Source organism: Caretta caretta, chromosome 2, assembly GCF_965140235.1.
Source record: "Caretta caretta isolate rCarCar2 chromosome 2, rCarCar1.hap1, whole genome shotgun sequence".
Lineage (NCBI taxonomy): Eukaryota > Metazoa > Chordata > Testudines > Cheloniidae > Caretta > Caretta caretta.
The window spans coordinates 221261762-221281970 of NC_134207.1; the positions used below are offsets into that span (position 1 = coordinate 221261762).

The window sequence follows — 20209 nt, forward strand, 5'->3', positions numbered from 1 at the left end:
AGCTCCTGAATGCACAAGAGACTCACACTATCTGAGATTTGGACACGTAACACTGCAGACCACTGATTTGCTATTTTCTTAATTCCCGCTCTTCCTATTCCGTATGAATCAAACAGTCTTTTGTCCTTCAGAGTTTGATTTGATCGCTACTGTTCACATTTCACTTTTGTATTTTTCTCTTCCTATACCATTACTCATTGAGTGCCCCGTGAAATTACAATCCTACATTTTCAACTCAGCAACCCATTTGCAGTGCAAAAATAGGGTCTAAATAATGGCTGAATTAGCCCTACTGGACAGTTTCAGATGTAACACTCTGTAATAATTATATTGCAGCCTGGATTAGGATGCTATTATCATAATCTGGACGTTTACAATTATCTGTAATTTGCAAAGATGCGCCAGGTCTTGATTACAGCAGTTTTTTTTTTTTTATCAAGCTAACCATCACTAAACAGTGACAGTAATAACAGCTAATTTTGCTGGCAATATAAGAGGTGCTGGGGTGTGCAAACAATTTCACACCTGGATGTGCTCACTCAACCAAGAATATAGAGAAAGAGCTTCTGCCCTGAGACTGCTTCTGTTCAGTATAGATTTCTAGACCCTGATCATTGCTTAACAGATTTTCACTGGGGGTAAGTTTTTATTTTTTGTATACTTCAACGCACAGTTCATCTTTATCTTTTCACACTTTCGTGGTTACTTTTGCAGTTTTTGTAATTTCTGTCATCCTATTAGACCGCTGTTTCATAGATTCAGAAATCTGTCCTTTTTATTAGTATTTCTACATAGTCGATAGGATTTGAGTTGGTTCAAGTTCTGTGACAATGGCTTTCGCTCCAGAAGCTGGGGACCTATAGGAAATTCTCTTTCTCTAGGTAGGTTTGCTAGTCGGCTGGATAGACGTTCAGAGTGGACTTGGTTTCTATTTAGATGCGTTGGAAGAAGGCTGATCGCTATACCGCAATAACTCTGAGTGTAAATCGTGAGTCCATTTTTTTGAACTGCTAGTCAAAGAGCGCACGATATAGTCATTCAGATCTTTCCCTGATGCCATGTATTTTGTACTCGTGTACCTCGTATTCATTGTCATCAATACACCGTACATTTTGAGAGACAGGCTGTCGTTTTAACCTTGCATTTTAACTCCGAAGATTTGCTTACTGTTATTGTAAAGGCGGTAGAGTTTCTGATCAGGCAAGCACCGTTCCATCTGCAAAGAGGCACATGTAAACTACCCTTTGCCAAAGGTTTGGTTCAAAGCTCTCCCCTTTTATCTGAGAAGGGGTGGGCTTTGAAAGGAGCCATCATTTTATTTCTTGAGGTCCAAACTTTAATGCACCCCAAAGTTTTAGAAGAAAAATGTATTGCTTACCGAATATTATACAAACGTGCTGCTGAACAACCGTTCCGTGAAACCAAAATTGTAGGAAGCCATAAGGAAAGAATACAGAGAGACTTGTTCCAATTCTATCTATAGAGGACGCTGTTTCATGCAACTCTCTTTTGGTGGCAGCTATATAATGTTAGATGACACTGTCTTTGCTATCATTTGCTCACCATATTACTCTTGGAAAGGCCTGTTTGTGTCATCGTACATGTCTGTATTGGGTTCATTGCCTTTTTTTTTTTTAAAAAAAAAAGTCTATCCTTGAAATATTCATAAAGTACAAGAAAAATCGTATCATATCTTTCTATGCAGTACTCCACAACGCAATGGCTATTGACAAAGCGTGCACATGTATTTTACACTACAGCAGCAACATCTACTCCAAAATACACCAGTAAAGCTCTTCTGATTCATCATATTTATGGATCACTCACACCGATTAAGTCAGTGGCTAGGAAAGGGTTAAGTATTAGCCCACGCAGTTAAGGGACAACTGCTGTATCTTTGGATGCGGATAGAAATGGTCCTCTTGGGATATAGTATGTGTGAGTGAAGAGATAGATAGATAGATAGATCGATCGATAGATAGATAGATAGATCGATAGATAGATAGATAGATAGATAGATAGATCTAACATACATTTGCAACGTTTCAACTGGTTTAGGATTAACCTGCATAAATAGAGACTAGGTAGATATGCACTGGATTGTCTCAACAAGAAAAAATCCGGTTGTTTAAATGTATGGTAGCTTTCTCTCTCCCGTAATTTGAATAATTCAGTAAGACCCACTACCAGCTGTACTTCTGAAGCCTCTTCCATTCTTTTCAGCATTATAATTTTGGTTAATTTTCAATTTTAGGTCCTACGTCTCTGCAATTTGTGTATGAATAACAGAATAATTTTCCTCTTTTGTTTCGCCTTTCCTGTTCCTGAATCTAAATAAAGATGGCTTTTTAGTATTAAAAGTGGAAGAAAATTACAGGTAATTATCTTTGACGGTAAAAACGCTGTAATCAGCGGGCTACATGAAAAATTACTCTAATTATGGCTGCATTTAAGAGAATGGAAAAAAACCTTCTTGTGGATAAAAACCTTAAATTGTCCCCAATGTCTGCTTCAAATTGGATGGCACTGCAGCTGGAGGCTTTGTTCAGAATTGATCCTGGGGAGCTCTGAACCCAAAGTTTCACAGTAGGAAGGGGGGGAAAAGAAAAGAAAACATTTTTCTTAATGTAACAATGCGAGTGGTAGAAAATGACAAGACTGATCGGTTTTAAACCATTCTGAAGACTGACTGAGCGTGGAAGTTGCTCAACAAAAAAAAGGAACTCGTATATTGGTAAGTAGTCTTTGCTTTGTGTCTAATTATAGTGACTGTCCTTTTGCACGACTGTATGTAGCTGTCATTATATGGAGCACTCTGAGCATCTCTATTGACTTCTGATAAATGGCTCAGTGGTTTCAAGGTTCATAATTTGAAGGATGCCCAGGTCTCTAGCCATTAATTCTCGCAGTATGGGGCTTGTGTGACGAAAGGACTTTCATTTTCATTATTTCTGTGCTTTATACAATATAATAAAGATATAATTCGCCCTGGTCAGTGCATTGTATACCTATGCACCTTTCAAGCTTTGCAAAATATTGCACAGCTTTAATTGTCTGTCTGTTGATCAAAATCAAAAGGAGGGCAGCTCTTTCTCTCTACCATCCCCCCGCCCTACTTGTGTAGGAAGTAATGCAAAGTACTGAATTTTACTTTGAGATAAACCTCAGATTAAATGACACCATAATGTTTTTTCAAATATTGGAATTACCGAAGTAACGTAGGCTAAGAAATGACCGGGCGATTAGAAACATCCACGATTCTCTTTGCAATACTTACGTATATATTGTCTCAGGTTTATTCTTTTTAAGAAAAATCTTTTCAAGGGTTTGTTGTTAGATATATTGCTCTCTATGTCACAAAATGTGTGAATATCTAGCTAGCTATTTAAGCGGGTGTTCTTTATAATATAGAGAGAAATACAGGACACAGGAACGTTTTGTGGCTTTTACTCTATATATGAAAGAAGACAAAAACATACAAAGTATATTTACAACTAAAATTCAGCAATATATACAGAAAAGGTTGCTCGATATAAACGTCTCTATAGCTTAGTGAATTGGTGAGAATACCACCAATCAAGTACTGAACCTTTCAAAGCCATAGGATGGTTGTTTTGGTGGGTTCCTCCTTTGCCTTTTCCCTCTTAGATTTCAGGGGACTTCGGGAGGGGGAAGTTGGGGGGAGAGATCTGAGGGAGAGACAGTGGTTTCTTCTTGGTTGCTGTCCATTCCATTTTGATAAAGCATGCAGTTTTTGCTTCGTGGTAATGTTTTAATCGTACAGTATATTTTCCTTTTCAAGCACTTTCGCGCCCCCTCCCCTCCAGTCTGGGTTTGGTGAATACAAATGCAGGAGCTTGAATAGCCTCCCTTTCATCATGTAATATCTTTAGCTCATTAAACAAGTAAAAACGTTGCCGGGTATACTCAGGTTCTTCTGGTGGGAAAAAGTCTGTAAAAAGTTTGCTTTGACAGTATACTCCAAAGCGACGAGGCTGGTTCCTTCGAGTCCAAATTAAAATATCCTAAAGAGAAGTGTCTTATGTGCGCCAGCATGGGGAAAAAAAGTCTCTTTCTGTTCAAGATCAATCACTGAGGTTACTAAAAGAAAAAAAACAAAACAAAACAAAACGAAAGCCCCACCTTGTCTCCTTGCCACACATACAAGTTCACACAGAGCCTGTTAAATTGGCACCGTTGGCAAGACAGCGGACTGCTTGCCATGTCGAGACTAGGGCTTCTTGATAGATTATTTCTCTTGGACAATTCACATCATCTGTGGTCTCTGCATTGTGTCTTGATGTGGAGAAGAATACCAGTGAGAATAACCAGGCATGTAGCTGTTGGGAGGCATACTGACTCCCTTGGCAGAAGCTGAAACGTCCCAGACTGGAGGCAGAGCTGGAGACCGCGGGGACAGGGCCGCGGAGCCTGGCAGAGGGTCGCTCTCATGAGGATTGCTGCCCTGCTTTAGCAGCTTCTTAAACTTGGAGCGTTTGTTCTGAAACCAGATCTTCACCTGTAATCAAAAGGCAGAAGAGATTAGGCCGCTGAGGAGCACCTAGCTGACAGCAGGAAGCACCCGAAGGGGGTTATTTTTGAAATATAGAGGGTCCTGAGTTTCCAAATGGTAGGGATGGAGATGTGGGGTCAAGCTGGCATTTTTAGGGGGTTAAACACGCCAGCATTGGAACTAGCCTATTGTTAATAACAGGAATAGTGACGCTGGGAATCGAGATGTAGGTTTTAAAATTGAGTGTCATTTTCTTGTCCAGACCACAAGTAGAGCACAGTAGAATTTATTCTGTTTTAATTTCTCACTCTCTCACCTACCTATGTGTGTACATTTAATTATTTACATGCACAGACATATATATATATATATATATATATATACACACACACAGATACAAATACACACATGTACACACACGTGTCATATTCCTCATTCCGTATTTTGGAGGTCGTTTGATCAGTTGGAGAAACTGTGGTCAAACAGAGGGAAGCGTATCACCCTATGCTAGGAGACCCACTAATAGTCAAAGGGCATCTTAAAAGTAAAACCTGAATCAGACAATTTGTACCACCAAGCTGTCCTTGTTTATATCCTTGGGGAAGGGGCTGACTAGAGCAAGTGCTTTATCTTCATTTTAAAACCAATTTTGCATGGAAATTGCCTTTTCAGAACGAGCAACTGATATAAATCATCTTGGGTCGCATCCTGCCCTCTCTAGACAAGTAAAACTCCCCTAAATTGAGTTTTCCCTGCATGGCGTCTGCAGGATCGGGCCCTCCATGTTCAAAAGATATATGGGTGTAATTTAGAGATTCAAACTCTTGATCCTGCAACCCTAGTCTTTATGCAAGGCTACTATCTCAGTGGGACTACTCGTTTGTCTGTAGATTTTCAGGATCAAGCCCACATCTTGTGTGTGTCAGAACAAATGCCATTTGTACAATAAGCAAACATATTTTCAAAATTCCTATCCGCTCAAAATTCATATCCGCTCATATCCGCTCAATTGCCCAGGTAAGCTATTGTTGCCAATTGCAATTATAAAATATATACATTATTTATTAAAGTCATAAATGCACATAAATATATTTTAAATGAATTGATAGTATTTATCCATTTGCTTTTCTACTAACCCCTGCTTGTGAAGTCTGTAATGCCACCATGTGTCTTTCAAGCTTAAATTAGCCAAGCTAGGACAGCTCCACCAGCCACTATTAACTATGGCTTAACATGCTATAATTTTGTACACGGTTGTCTTTGATCTTCAGATCTATTATCACCTTTTGTACATTTTGCCCAAGGGTAATCACTGCATTTGAGTTAGTCATCCAGGACGAATTAACTATTGATTTTACAGGTATTTTCTAATGCGCTCTTGCTTTCTCTGTCTCTATAGGTTGCCACGATCTGGCTTTTTATTTTTACCTCTGCCTCAGGCCTAAGGTTTTCTTGCCTTTGTTTTGTGCTCTTGTCACAACTGAACAATTTCATGTTGGTGCAGTAATTATTTTGAGCCATTTATTTTTTCTATTTGTGCCATCAAAGGGTAAAATTTGATAACTAGTCGGCAGGGGAAAGTGCAGATTCAGTCAGTTATTTCAGTAGTAAGCCAGTTACTTTGTACTGTGTAATAAGATAACTCACATCACATTTGGCATAGTAGTAACATGTGGGTTACCTTTTCTACTATCATGTACGTGCGAGTGAAGATCTCTCTTTGGTTGGCCTTGTATTGTCTGACCAGGATTGCAATGATTTGGGTTTCCCATAATTTACCTGTGTCTGAGTAAGTCCTAAGGAAGCTGCCAGTTCAGCTCTCTCTGGAAGTGCCAGGTACTGAGTTTGCTGAAAGCGATGATTTAAAGCCTGAAGTTGTAAACTCGAATAAATGGTTCGAGGCTTCCGTATCTTCTTTCCTTTTCCATTGAATCTGATTTCACCGTTTTCAATCACTGTTGTTTTTTGCTGATCTGCAAGCAAGCAACACACTTGAAATGTCACCACCGCAGAGAATGCAGAGAACCCTCCTTGACTGTTTAACTTGGGCATTTTGTTGCTCTCTCCCCCCCCCCCCCCAGAACAGCCCGCATGCAATAATCCCATTGCTGTTTCAGTCCCACTGGCATAGTATGCACACGGTCTGAGTGCCTAAAGGCATCACACCGGAATACCTCTTATTAGAATAGTGCGAATCAGCGGACATAAAGAAGCCGTGCCTGTGTGCTGGATGGCTTGTTTTACTTGCAAAAACACAGTATTTGTTTAATGAATGGATTGCTAGCTGCCTGGCCATTTACACTGCTAATTGACTTAATGTCGCCAGTTTGGTGGTCAGTGAATCACCAGTCGCAGTTTTAACAATGCTTTTTTACCCCCTCAGATCAGTACATAAAAATAATCTGCTAACTTCGGGGGGAGGTAATCACAACAAACTCATCTTGAAACTTTCACTCATCAGGTGTTTACAGTCATTTGCCTAATGCCGATCCCCTTGCCGAGTGTCACAAAGGAGCAACAAACATTGTCTCGTACCCCTTAGCTGAGGCTGGGATCACCGCAATCTACAGCATTGCTCCCCAGCCGTAAAGAGGCGGCTGCAGAAGCAGGGCGCTTGGTGAAATGCAAATGGCCAGTTTCACGTTAAATTTAGCTGAGCAGTAGGCCAGCGCTCGGAGTGTATTAATGGGCAACACAAACAAACAAACAAACACACCCACACCTCAACAGTCCAAACCCACCGCCAAAGAGCGCTCTCGGGATGGAGAGATGGCAGCAAAGCAAGGAAGGGCTGTTGACATCGCCCTGGGAAATAGACGCCCCGGGCTTTATAGCCCCACGAAGAGATGTGCCCCCCTGAAGGCCACCCAGACCGGGATGTCCGCATAGACACGCATAGCTATAGGGACCGTCTGCAATGCATAAGCCGGCTCCTGCATTTGCATGCCATGCACACCGCTGCACCCCCCCCCCCCTCCCAGGGCGAAGCGAAGGGAAAGCACCGCATTGTGCAAACACGCGAGCCCCGGCTGCTCCGGGGCCAGCGCCGGAGCCGGCCCCCGCAGGCTGGCGGCGGCGGCCGCGGCGCCCGGCCGCAGGAAGGAGCCGAACGCGAGAAGAAAGCGGCCGCGCTCACCTGCATCGTCCGCCCGCGTCTGGCTGGCCGCGCCGCTGTTGTGGTAGGGCTGGAGGTAAGGGCTGTGCTGCGAGTGGCTCATGTAGGGATAGGCGGCCAGCGAGCGGGGGTTGTAGGAGTTGCCGCTGGCCGGGTAGGGCGCGCCGTGGTGGTGGTGCTGGTGGTGCGGGTGCGAGCCGGCCGCCGAGTGCAGGCAGTGCAGCGGGTAGTGGGCGCCCGCCATGGCCGGCGAGCTCTGCTGGGAGTGGGGCTGCGGCGGCGGCGGCGGCGGCGGCTGCGGCGGCTGCTGCTGCCCGAACTCCATGAAGGCGGATTTGGAGGAGTCCTGCGCTTCCAGCCCGTCAGCCATCGTAGTCATGGTCATCATCAAAGTTTGGGAGTGAGAGAGCGGATCCCTCCGGCTCGCCCCCCGCGCGCTCGCTCTCTCCCCAGCCACCTTAGAGCCTATTATCCTGCGCTGGGAATTAGTGAGGTGGCTTTTTTTTTTTTTTTGGAGCGGGGGGGGGGAGAGCAGGAGTGAGAGGGGCCTTGTTCCCGGAGGGAGGGGTGAGGGGAGGGGTGTATAAGGGGGGGCTAGTCCTGTGATTTTTTCCCTCTCCTCTTCCCCTCCATTCCCCCCTTGGTGGTGGCTGGGGGGGGTGTTGTTTTTTTGGGGGGGGTTGTTGTTTTTGTTTTTTGGCTGGCGGAGTTTAAAGCGGAGATTTTCGAAGGTGGATGCTGGTAAAGTTGAGCTTCTGCTTTTAGACTTGAGGCAGAGACGCCACAAGTCGAATGGTTGGTCTCCAAAGGGCAGTGCCTCCCCATTGGTCAGTCAACCCCTGACGTCACCATCCCGGAGGCTGCGACTGGCGTCTGTGCGAGCTCGAGCGGAGCCCGCTTTCGGCAGCTCCAAAGCCCGGCTCGAGCGCGGCGAGGCGGCGTGCGCGCGCGCGCCTGCCTTCCCCTGCCGCGGAGCTCTGCCGCTCCCCGCCAGCCAGCAGCCCCCCAGCCTCTGCAAACGCAGGCTTCCTCGCCGCTCGCTTCCTCCGAGCCACCGATGAGACAAAAGGCGTGTATGCTGCTGTCACGGCGGGCATTTTTTGCTCGTGTCGTGTGCATTGTCGAGCCAATGTAGCAGATAGCCAAGTGTAACGCAGCTACTAACCTACTAAAGGTATTTCAGTCCATCTGTACAGCCCAGAGTTGAAATGCACCTTAGGTTTCCCTTTCCTGTACTTGAAAACACGCAGTAAACACGAGTGACAAGGAAAATTTAAAAGTGAAAAAACAGAACCCAAGTGCATGCTCCAGCGCCTTGTTCCTCCTGGGACTCGCTCCTTATTGATCAAGACAATATTTTCAATATTTTAGGAAGAGCAGCAGCCTGCTCACTGCAGCAGCGAATCGTTGGAGATCTGACAGTTGTGCATTTTTTCCTATTGAAAACAGAAGCTACTGTAATGCTTTCAAATATATGCAAATGATACATGCGGTTAGTGGTTTGGCAAATCTTGATTACAATATAAACTACCCAAGAAAAAGTGCCTTCCTCCTAAATTTGTCTTTAGATTACAATTCCAGTTGATTTTATTTTATTGTCAACATTGTTAATGATAAAAATAGAGACGTTTTACGGTTATTTTTACTTTCTGGAAGGAGGCAATTAGACGTCTAATCAGGAATACACAAAAATCTCCCATGATTAACTGCAGTACTTTGTTCAAATTGCTGCTATAAAATTCAGAACAATTTGCCTGTAATGATTATGGACTGGATTTATTTTGGGAGGTGGAATAAAAGTGGATATAGCATAAATTATCCTCTAATTATACACCAGTGTCGCCTCAATTATCCTCTTATCAAAATGGTTGTCTAACTGCCGCATTTAGTTTCAATTCTCTCCTTTTTTTTCTATAAAAAGAACTTCATACCTTGTTATTATTAATCCATTTATTATTTGCTAGGGGATTTATATCTGAACATCCAGGTGGTATTACCACTTCTCTTCCAAAGATGGACTGGGGAAAGACATTTAGTTTTAACCAGCACTGTTGTGGATCTATCTTTTTTTTTTTTTTTTTTTTTTTGCTTCCCCTGTTTAAATCTCCTCGCGTCCAGCTAGAGAAAGCATGAACTCCAGAGCCAGACCCTACCGAAGAGGACCCAGGTAGAGAAAGAAAGGAGACGTGCAACTGGTTAAACCTAGAGAAAGCTGAAAGTTCTGTAGATTGGGAAATGGGATCAATCTTCGGGCTTTGAAAACCACCAGCAGCCGCAATTTGCAAAACAACTTTCAGGATTAAGCCCAGAAACGTATCCAAAACGAAGTACATGTCCTGACACTATCTCTCAGAGCGACATTTCCAGGGGATTTGTTTCGAACCTTTGCAGAATATTTAAAAACGCATCGCTTTTGGAAACATCAAGAGGGATTTAAAAAACAAACAAACCGTTGCTTTGCTTCTCAGCACGGTTATTAGCCCTAGGAAAGAGGTGGAAGTGGTAGAACGTGGTCTCACCATTTGCATATTGCACCGTACATGCAGTCGATGGGTTTAAGATATTTTTCTCCACTCTCCCCCCCCCCCCCCCCCCCCGGTGCATAGCCCCTAATCTCTCGACGTTTATAGTGCAATCTGATCATTTGGGGGAATTGAGGGGGGGTGTCTTTTTTTTTTTAGGGAGGCCGGGATGTTTTATTCCCCCCCACCACCACATCGGTGTTCAACTTCTTGAGCCTCTGGAGTCGGTTCAGTAACTCTGAATGCAGTTGTAAGTGTCTCGCTTTTGCTCTCCTCTTTTAACAGGAGTTCCACGTTAACACGCGAAAGGGTAATCCGATCCACGCGTTTACAAGTCTACAATGAATAAAAATGTTCATAGTAATACAGAGAGAGAGGAAGACAAGGGAGAGAGCGGACTATAACATTCGTGCTCCAGCCTCCAGTTCCTATTGGGACTCTTGATTCATAGGGTGTAGGTAACGTACTCAATAGGAACAGGTACATTTGGCAGTTTTATTGCTTTATACCCTCCAGCCTGTTGTTAACATCAAGAAGGCGTTTTTCTGCAGGTGCGCATACTACCATTTTCTCCACGCTTTTCGGCAACAGCAAGAGCATGCATGACAAAAGATGTCAGACAACGGGCTAAGAATGCATTCTTCAGCACCTTGTTTGGAAGGACTCTGGCTGCATACTGTATAGCTCTGGATTAGAGCCTGCGACAGGTGGAACGCTTTACATATTTTTTTTAGTAAAATCTACATGCCACGCTTAAGAAGGAACTAGACATCCTAGTCCTGAAACAAATAAGCAAAACAAACAAACAAACAAGAGACAGGAATAGCCTAAAGTAACTGCTTCATGGATAGGCAACCTAGGGGTATAGCTGTGTTTCATCTCAAATCTTGGGCTAAGTGACGGGTGTGCACCTGTACGTAGAACACAGAGGGGAGTGTGTGTGTGTAGACTTTCACGTTAGAATAATAAAAGAATACAGGAGTATAAATAACAATAAAAGTATAAAGTATAGATATACTTTTTATTTATTAGTGATTTATTATTGCTCACGGTGTGTATACACACACACACACACATTCTCAAGGTGTATATCTAGATATAGATTACGATGTCCCTTGAGCAATTTACAGAGTAAAGACTGGCATTTTCTATAGGAGGGTTGAATACATCAAGCCGTATACTGGTAATTTCCCCCAATTTAATTAGGCAAATGTGTCAGTATGGAGCGGGCGCTTTTCAGGGTTGATTGGCTGATGTTAATAACTCTTGACTAAAAGGAGCGATTGTGGTTGTAAATATTGATTGTTTTCTTTTTGTCCTCGAGTTCGGGGGGACCACACCTTTAGGGAGTGGAGAGTGCTGGGGGGCGGGGGGGGGTTGTTGTAATGCCGCACAAAAGGTGTGTGTGTGTGTCTTTTCTTTCCTGAACTCTGGTTTCATCGCCGGCAGGAGCTAGGCTGCGCCTCTCTCGCCCCATTGTCCCTGCGGCCCCCACTGCTTCAGGGTGTCCTCTCCCCCGCAGAGAAGGGAGGGCGATGCCTGCCCGGGAAGGGACCTCTATTATTCTAAAGGGGGGGGGGGGCGGAAGGCAATTTGGAGAAGATTGGATGCCGAAGCCTTTCGGGGGGGAGGGGAGGACGGGAGAGGAGAGGAGGCAGGTGTAGATGATATTTCTTCTCATACGGAAAGGCAGGATTTGAGGCCTAAGCTTTTTGGGGGGTGGGAAAGAAAGAAAGAAAGAAAGAAAGAGAAAGAAAGAAAGAAATTTCTGAAAAGGGCTCTCACACTAATTTCTGTCTCAAACAAGAGTCTTGAACCGAGAATCTATCTCTTTATCATTGAGATGTGTGTGTGCCCTTCAATGTGTTGTACGAAGCTCTCTCTAGTAAAGCAGAGAAGTGGTTGGTTGCCAAGTTGGGCTCAGTTAACAGGTTGGTTCTAAAGAAATTAGACCTGTATAAATAGCCTTTGAATTCACAGAAATAACTTGGTATTAATTTACCTGGTCACTAAAGAATCAGATGCTATGGGAAAAGCCTTCCTTTCTTTCTAGTATGGACTTCAAGTGTTTGAAAATATATCAAAAATCAATAAGCAAATCGTGAATCCGCACAGAGAAAGAAATCCCTTGCTCCCAAACCTGAAGCAAAGACAAGTTTGCTCTCCTTTCCAGATACTCTCCGGACTGAGGTGTGCAAAGTTAGTTTTGATGGGTTGTGAGAGGGTCTAGCCTCACTAGAAAAGCTCTTCGTACATTTCAGTCCCTTGTGGAACTGTTCAAGATTTCGACTTTTTTTTTTCAGTAGACATCAACTGGGTTCTCTGGGATTTAGACAAAAGCTAAAGAGCCACTTTTAAATATCATCACCCCTTAACAAATATTTCCCAAAAATGAAAAGCAGCAGTTAATCATTAATGATCTTTCTTCTAATTGTCTGGCTTGTGTACATTTCTTTTGACTGCCAAATTCGAGCTCCCGAAGCAAGGTAGACCAGTTCCAGAAAATGTTTATTCACGGCCACAAACCCCAAACTACAACCAATTTCAAAGGTTTAACCGGCCTTTAGTCAATAGTAGGCCAACGCTGATTTCATTGCAGCTTTACCGAAACACAATGACTTTCATATAATAGAAATAAAATGCATTAGGCATGTGTGATGCCACTGTATTTGAAACATTAAGTTAAATGCCTGGCAAGTTGGCATTTTAAAGAGAGATGTGTTGTTGTTGTTTTCAGAGCGGTACTGGCAGCTAGATGGAAAAATAACTCAGTGCTATCTAGAAAAGTCCACCATGGAATTTAGGCCTTAAGAAACAGAAAATAATTAATTGGAGAGAAATGGATGATGTACATTCATTCTTACACATATGCAAACACACACACTATCCTCATCTGCATATGCACGTATGAACATACCGTGTATACATCTGTTTATAGTTTTTTAAACGAAAATGTAAAGCATGCAATACTAACAAAGCCACTTCTCTCTCTCCTATTTTATTTTATTTTTACGTTATTTTAAGTCATGTTTCTTTGCCCACAAAAGCTACATGTAACACAACGGACACAACCGGTTGAAGGAATTGACAACAACAGGAAACAGGAATCTATTTTTAGGGTATAATATGGAGTTATATAATCAGCCAGAGTCTTCCTAAATGCCTCCAAGCATCTTCTGTTTCATTCATTCATTCATTCAACAACACCAAAGCAAAACAAAACACCACATTTGTATTTCTTATTCTTTTTCTTTACACTAAGGCTTATTCTGACAATATAGGGATGGATTTCTGAGATTTATTCTCTGCTGTATCAGGGACCTAAAATCCAGAAGCTTTTTGTTTGTTTGTTTGTTTATTGTTTTGAAATGGAGTCTTTAATTAGTTTAAACTCCTAAGCATGTAAAAACAGACGCTAGCTCAATGACCATTTTAGACCGTCTTATTGTAAAAAGGGCTCAAAGCAGTTTTCTATGCATTTTGGACATCGGCGCACCCCCCCATAGGCCAACAACCGAGATGGTAAACCCTCATCAACACATACAAACATGGACACATTTTGAGCTAGGGAATTATTTACCCAAGAATTGCTGGAAAAGTCAGATAGGAACTAATTTTATAGAGCTATTATCATGTGTATTTTCTAGTTATCAGAACAATGCATCTAGTTACTTAGTTTCTGAGGGGAAAAAGGCCGGTAATATTGTATGATTTCTTTATGGAGCTGTCGGTGATGTAGTGAAAAGAGCTTAAAAAGGGAGGTTATTTATTTTAAGCCGTGGAAAAAGCATGTGTGTGTGTGTGAGAGAGAGAGACAGAGAGAGAGGAAAATATTGCTCCTGGCGATAACCTGGTAAAGATATATTAAAATACACCCTGCTCTATCTAATCTATCTATCTATCTATCTATCGTTAATTGTGTATTGCCTTTATTGACAGTAAATTCTTGACTAACTAAATACACGGACTATGCATGTACATAAATTCTAAATTTACAGCCCGGTCTGAAGGCGACTGGTTCACATGGGAGGCATGTTTCCTACATACTTTACTTTTGACATTGTTCACAAGCGTTAACTGCCCGGGAATGACGATTCCATAACAAATAAGCAAAAATATGCCTGATTAAAACCGTCCTTCCTTGGCAGCACCACTCTGCCTTCATTATTTACTGCTCCCAGAGAGCAGAGAAAGGCTAAACAAAATCTCTCTCCCTACATCTGCTGATCACATTTCTCTTTTCAGGCTCATACGCCTGTTTACCCCAAAACACATTACTGGTCTCTTCTGCCAGGATGTCATATTGCCATCGCCTTAATAGCAACTGAGTGGGAAGCAAAGGATCCCACAAAAAGAGGTCACCTCCTCAATATGAAAGCAAGCTATTTTAAGGAGAAGCTGGGGAGTTAAACGCTGCCAGTCCAAGAGTAAGAGCGGCGTGGAGGTTTTCTGGATTTCAACCCACTAGCATCATAACAGACAGGCAGGCGTCGATGGCTTTCCATACCGCTAGTGTGAAGGAAGTGGCAAGGGGGGGAAAAAAACCCTCTGAGCCTGCAGATGGATCACACACGCAGCTTTCTGTATTGTAACTTGGGTCAAAATAATAGAACTCAGAAGGGAAAGATCCGCAGAGAGCCAGCCACTGTCTCTTGTACAGATTTGTAGCGAAGCCTGCGCTGTAATTAAAACCTTACAGCCAGATTAATTCAATGTGTTGCTCTGCAGCGGGTTTTCTTTTAATAGTCAAAATCCGCTTTACAATTGAATTAGGTTTAAGGACTATTTCTGCGAGGCTCTTCGCATTTGTCAGGGGATGGGAGATAATGTTATTGCCTAGCACATTCTGTCTTCTCCCAAGGTACCAGATCCAGGGGTCGACTTGGCTGGGGAACATGATCGGTGCGGGACCCATAGAATGCTTTGGGCAGGGAGCTAAGCATGGTGGCTTTGGCAGTGAGGGGTAAATATATACCTGCCATGCAAACAGCCAGGATACGAGGATTGAGCAAAACACACCAACACGACTGATCGTGTTCAGTTTTCTCTCTCTCAGACACACACAGACAAGTACGTCTGTCCCCAGATTCATGAGGGAAAATTCCCCAGTCTATCTCGAAACAATTTCAGATTGAATGCTCCCCCGAGTGTAAATGATCGGTGCCCTCTCTCTATTAGCAGCTGGGTGACAGACAAGAGAAACTTGTGGTTCTTTTTTTCCCTACCCTGCTCCTCTCCCCTCCTTTTTTTTTTTTTTTTTGAAAACCTTCCAAAAATTAAGAGTAATATTTCAAGATCTCTGTCAAGATGTCTCCAAAGCTTTTTTATTTGGCACGCCCCCCTAGTGCTCTGGTGGTGCTGAAATAAATGTTTTATTATATAGAAAGAAAGAAAAAACCCTTCTGAAAAACACACTTCAAACTTTCAAACTCCGAAATGCCCGACTTGGAAAAGCTCAGAACCTAATATAAACTCTAGGCCCTTTTAAGTCAGCCACAGGCTACAATTTCTTCTGCGGTACCAGCCAGTCTACCCCCAAACCAAACTCAGGGCTCAGGGTTTCAAGAATTCTTATACCTTCCTCTGATCGAGTTGCAGCTCTTTCGTCAATGTTTTAGACGCTCAGCGGAACGTGTCTCTTAAAAACATAGGGCTTCTAGTAGCATTCACGATTAGTATGTCACTTCAGCACCGTTTGCAAAATCGCCAGCTCCTTGGCAAGTGAAAGCAGACGCTTTAATTGCAGCAAATTATCGCGAGGTCCTCTTTTCATTCTGTTTCGCCCCAGTTTATTTTTAGTGCGCTTCAAATGCCTACACATTTCCCTTGTTGGGATCAGTGCAATTATTTACTCTACCTTTAGGGATGCATTTACCCACTGACTGGCAATGTAGTAAACACTGAAAAAAGTCAATCCCGTTATTGAGGTTTATTTAATATTAAGGGAGGTAAACATCGTGGTTTTACTTTTTCTTCAGGCCGTCCTCATTATCTGGAAGAGATTGCAATGAGCTGTTCCTATTTTTCCTTTCAATATTGTTGTTTCTTTTTCAGGATCTCGGTAGAGAGTAAAAAACAAAGCTTAAAATAAAACTGGAATAGATATCCCAGAGGGATTCATTATCTAAAAACTCTCTGGAGAGAAACCTAAACAGAAACCTGTGACTGGGACTTAAAAAAAGGTAGAACCCTCTTTAGCAACCGTCTCCCCCAAATTCCTCATGGTCTGATCATCTGGAGCAAAAAAGATCCTGACAACGTCACTAATTCACTTTCACTGGAGTATTGAGTTCGCCTGCCTGATTAATTGCTCTCACATACAACACTGAGATTTAATTTTCTGTGAGTGGAGATCGTCACCTTTCCCAACCTGGATGGCCCCCGGAATCATCACCCCACGACAAAGAGCATCGTGCACTGAGCAAATGCAATCAGAAAGGGACGGAGGGAAGGGGGCGGGGATAGGCCAGGTGTCTGTAGCACGAAAGGAGGGAGGTATCCAAGGGTTCTGACAGACGGATCCGAACCGTATCAGATCTGGGTTACCGTGCCTGCTTTGTGAATTGTCTGCATTTGGGGAACCCGGCCTCCCCCACTCTGCCCCGGCAGGTTTTGTTACAAAGCGCCTTTAAAAATGTTGGATCCCCCTCTCCCTCCTTAAAGATCCGCTCCCTTCCTTTCTCTCCCATTGGAATATTTCCACTCTCTGTGAAATAAAACAAAAACGCTCAGAAGAAGTAGAAACGTTTGGGGGTTTTTTGGTTTGTTTTTTGTTTTTTTTTTTAACGAAAACATAAGTAACCTAATTTCATATCGTGGAAGTAAATTTCATGCTAGGATATATTTTGCATAACATGTAATCTCTCAGAGCCGGAAGACATTTAATTAAAGCCATACCCCGAGAAGTACAGTTAAAAGCGAAGTCATATCATCACATAACCTCATTCACATTCAGGACAGAATTCACATTGTTTTACTGTAGTATATCGCCTCCTCCGAGGCCTGGAAACACCAGAAATAACGCAAAGGACGTCAGGAAAAACGATAGTACTTGAAGCGCTAATAAATGGGGTTCCTTTATTTTGCCTAAATACCACTGCTCTCTGGTTCATGATTCAGAATTTCCGAGCAAAATAATTTAGAGGAATACAAATAAGATAACGGTTGGTATAGGATGGAGGTCAGTTTAAATCTCTGGGACAGTTGTATGATGTTATCACTTCACTCTGCGGCGCTGATGTCTTCTTAAGACTGTTTTGGAACACATACACCGTCGGGTCTAGAATATATGGCACATTTCAGGGGGAAGCGGGTTGCTCTTAGGCCGTTTCTGAAACTTCCTGCAGTTCATACGAAAAAAGGGCAGGAATGCACTTGTTTTTTTCAACATCTAGTACCTGCCCCTAGCCCAATGTTCTTTCTGTGCATGTGCACAAGCGGCTAGGGACCGAGTTCTTAGAAAACCAGACACAAAACTCCAAATAGCCTGTCTGCTCATTTAAACGTCAGACTTCTGGAAATGGTTGTATTACACACGGCTGATCGGTGTGTGTATGAAAAGAGCCAGCAACACCAGTACCGTCATGGGATCTATAAGCTTTTATTCCCAGAAGAGTTTTGCCCCGCTGATAAATTTCTTATGGAAGTTTTTTCCTCCTCCCCTCTCAGTATTTTGACTAATCCAGTGTCATAATACTGGTTTAGCCCCAAAAGAAAGGGGAGAAATGCCCACATTCCAAAACGTATGCATTTGGTAAAGAACTCTCAGCAGAATACCAAGGCTGCTCTGCTCAGAAAGGAGTATTCATCATTAGTCTTTTTTAAAGTAAAAGCACAAGATCATCTCGTAAATTCCAAATGGAAACAGTAGCCTTACTGCAAGGTTTGCTTGTTGGTTATCGTGTATAATACTTACACAGGCAAGGATATTTAATTATAAATTAATTATAAAGCCCCTTCTCCCCCTCCCCCATCTTTCTTCTGTCCAAGTGAATAGAAAAACTCCAGGGAATGTGTGGGAATAGGATCGGGCCCTAGGTAATAATTCTGTCTCCAGCAAATTTTGTCTCACAGGCTTCTAGATCTTTCTCCTTTCTGTGTGTGCTTTTGTAACTGGTGCTCTTAGTACGGTTTGATATCCTTAAAAATGACTGTCTGTGCCCCAATAACGTGTAATTAAGATATTTTAGCTAGTTTTTTTCCCTTTTAAGGTGGTATCAAGACATTATAAAGGCGTGAAAAGAAAACAGCAGCAGTCCTACCTCACGGATGTGACTGTTTCATTTCACAGGAGATAAAATTCAGCGGTCAAATCAAATCAGAAAGGCTCTGGTTAGTCTCCATGTAGCGGTAATTAAAAATATTAATTGGCTGTGTCGACTGCTGAAGAAGACAAGTGTTGGTAAAAAAGCATCATTAATCCTCCAGTCATTAACATGCAGTAGTGGAAGCTGGGCTGATAGGACGCTCAAAGGGGCAATTTGTTTAGTAAGTGTTTCCCAAGACCGAAGAAATGATTTAAAAAAAAATCGTTTCCATTACTTAAAAAAAAAAAATTCACTTTTATGTGGCACTAAGCAAAAGTCGGTGAAAGCGTTTTAAATGACCTAAGTGCAGTTTTAGAGGACTAAAGTTAACCCCCTCCTCCCCCGAAAGCCACAGCTCTCATTAATAAAAAGAAAAGGAGGACTTGTGTCACCTTAGAGACTAACAAATTTATTTGAGCATGAGCTTTCGTGAGCTACAGCCCACTGAATGCATCCGCTGAAGTGAGCTGTAGCTCAGGAAAACTTATGCTCAGATAAATTGGTTAGTCTCTAAGGTGACACAAGTCCTCCTTTCCTTTTTGCGAATACAGACTAACAGGGCTGCTACTCTGAAAGCGCTCATTAATGTTGCTATCAGCAAAGGAGGCAGAGACGTGTCACTTCAGCTCTTACTGGTGTGTCCTAAGGGCCTTGCCCCTCCTCATCCCTGATTTCAGGAAGGTCCTGTTAAACTAGCCCGCAAACAGCTCTTCACAAGTTGTCAAGGCATTGATCACTGGGCCTGATTCTCCCCTTCCCTGGAGTCACCCGCTGCAATGAATGGAGTTACACTGGTGACTGCGTGGAAGAGGAGGAAAATCCGCCCCATAATATGGAACCCGATTCTGCACTTCTTACATGCCCAGGGAAGCCACTGGCGAGCTTCGTGGGGCTCATTAAGAGAGCGCAGGATCGGGCCCGGAGTGGACTGGCGAGGAAACTTCTGCAACTGCCGAACCAAGTTTGCCAAACGCAAAAGCACGTTCGGGCAGATCCGCTGATCTCTGCCCCTTAAAGCGTCGGAGATAAGAGCCCAGGAGCAGAGGGGAGATCTGCGAAAACGTCACGTCTGACCGGATACAGGGAGGGGCCTTGCTGCTCGGTGCAGTTAGACTCTCCTTTAATTCACCGACGGAAACTGAAGAAGAAGGCAGAACCTGCAGAGCCGACCCGGCCACCCGTCCTTGAAATCGCTGCTCTGCCATTGCCCAGCCAGTGCAGGGGACCAGGCTGCTTCCCCCACCCTGCCCCCCAGGCTGAGCCCAGCTCCCGTGCCTCCAGTCAAACCGGCTCAGTTAGCCTGAGCCGGGAGAGAGCAGGCCGCCTAGCAGCCGCGGTGAAAGCAGGCCACCCGAAGACGGGGCAGCAGAACTCCCGGGCGGACCGGGGACAGCGAGCGAGGAGGGCGCGTGAGCCCCAGGCCCCGCAGCAGCCCGCGCTGCCCAGGGAGCCTGCTGAAGCGTGCTTTCAGGGGACTTGCCAAACAGCCACTTGCCCCTCCACGGGCGGGGAGCATTGCCCGCACGCCCCTGCATTTCCCATCTCTCCCCCCCACCCCACCTACAGGTGGTTTATTGACCGACCCCCCGCACCGACAGGCGACAAAGCCCCACTTTCCTGAGTGGGCTTTTGAGCGGCTTGATCAGCGGCCCCCTCAGAAGCGCCGCCTGCCCATTGCCCTCAGGGAGCGCGGCCGCCACCGGGGATTGTGGATAGGCCTCACCTAGGCCTTGCTCCAGCCCCGCCGCCCCTG

The 20209-nt window shown here is 43.8% G+C and overlaps 1 protein-coding gene and 2 long non-coding RNA genes across 3 annotated transcripts in view; 2 read left to right on the forward strand and 1 right to left on the reverse strand.

The window, feature by feature from the left end:
- Positions 1–20209, forward strand: part of LOC125631458 (uncharacterized) — a 52983-nt gene continuing 32774 nt past the window's right edge. The window contains exons 1-2 of the long non-coding RNA XR_007354948.2: positions 1–638; positions 882–988. This is a non-coding gene — a long non-coding RNA (uncharacterized LOC125631458). The remainder of the gene's footprint in view (positions 639–881; positions 989–20209) is intronic.
- LOC125631457 (uncharacterized) overlaps positions 2385–20209 on the forward strand; it is a 30571-nt gene continuing 12746 nt past the window's right edge. The window contains exon 1 of the long non-coding RNA XR_007354947.1: positions 2385–2734. This is a non-coding gene — a long non-coding RNA (uncharacterized LOC125631457). The remainder of the gene's footprint in view (positions 2735–20209) is intronic.
- DLX6 (distal-less homeobox 6) lies at positions 3432–9031 on the reverse strand. Its single transcript, XM_048838207.2, has 3 exons — positions 7650–9031; positions 6293–6486; positions 3432–4519 (listed from the first exon to the last, which is right to left on the reverse strand). The coding sequence occupies exons 1-3, from the start codon at positions 8014–8016 to the stop codon at positions 4268–4270; spliced, it is 813 nt and encodes a 270-aa protein (XP_048694164.1). The 5' UTR covers positions 8017–9031; the 3' UTR covers positions 3432–4267.

Bases quoted from the DNA above. Each gene is read 5' to 3' on its own strand.
- DLX6 (XM_048838207.2), bottom strand. From the start codon at position 8,016: ATGATGACCATGACTACGATGGCTGACGGGCTGGAAGCGCAGGACTCC. The intron at 6,487-7,649 runs GTGAGCGCGGCC...GCTTGCTTGCAG, and splicing joins GACGCGGGCGGACGATGCAG to ATCAGCAAAAAACAACAGTG. The intron at 4,520-6,292 runs GTAAATTATGGG...TTTTGATTACAG, and splicing joins TAGGACTTACTCAGACACAG to GTGAAGATCTGGTTTCAGAA.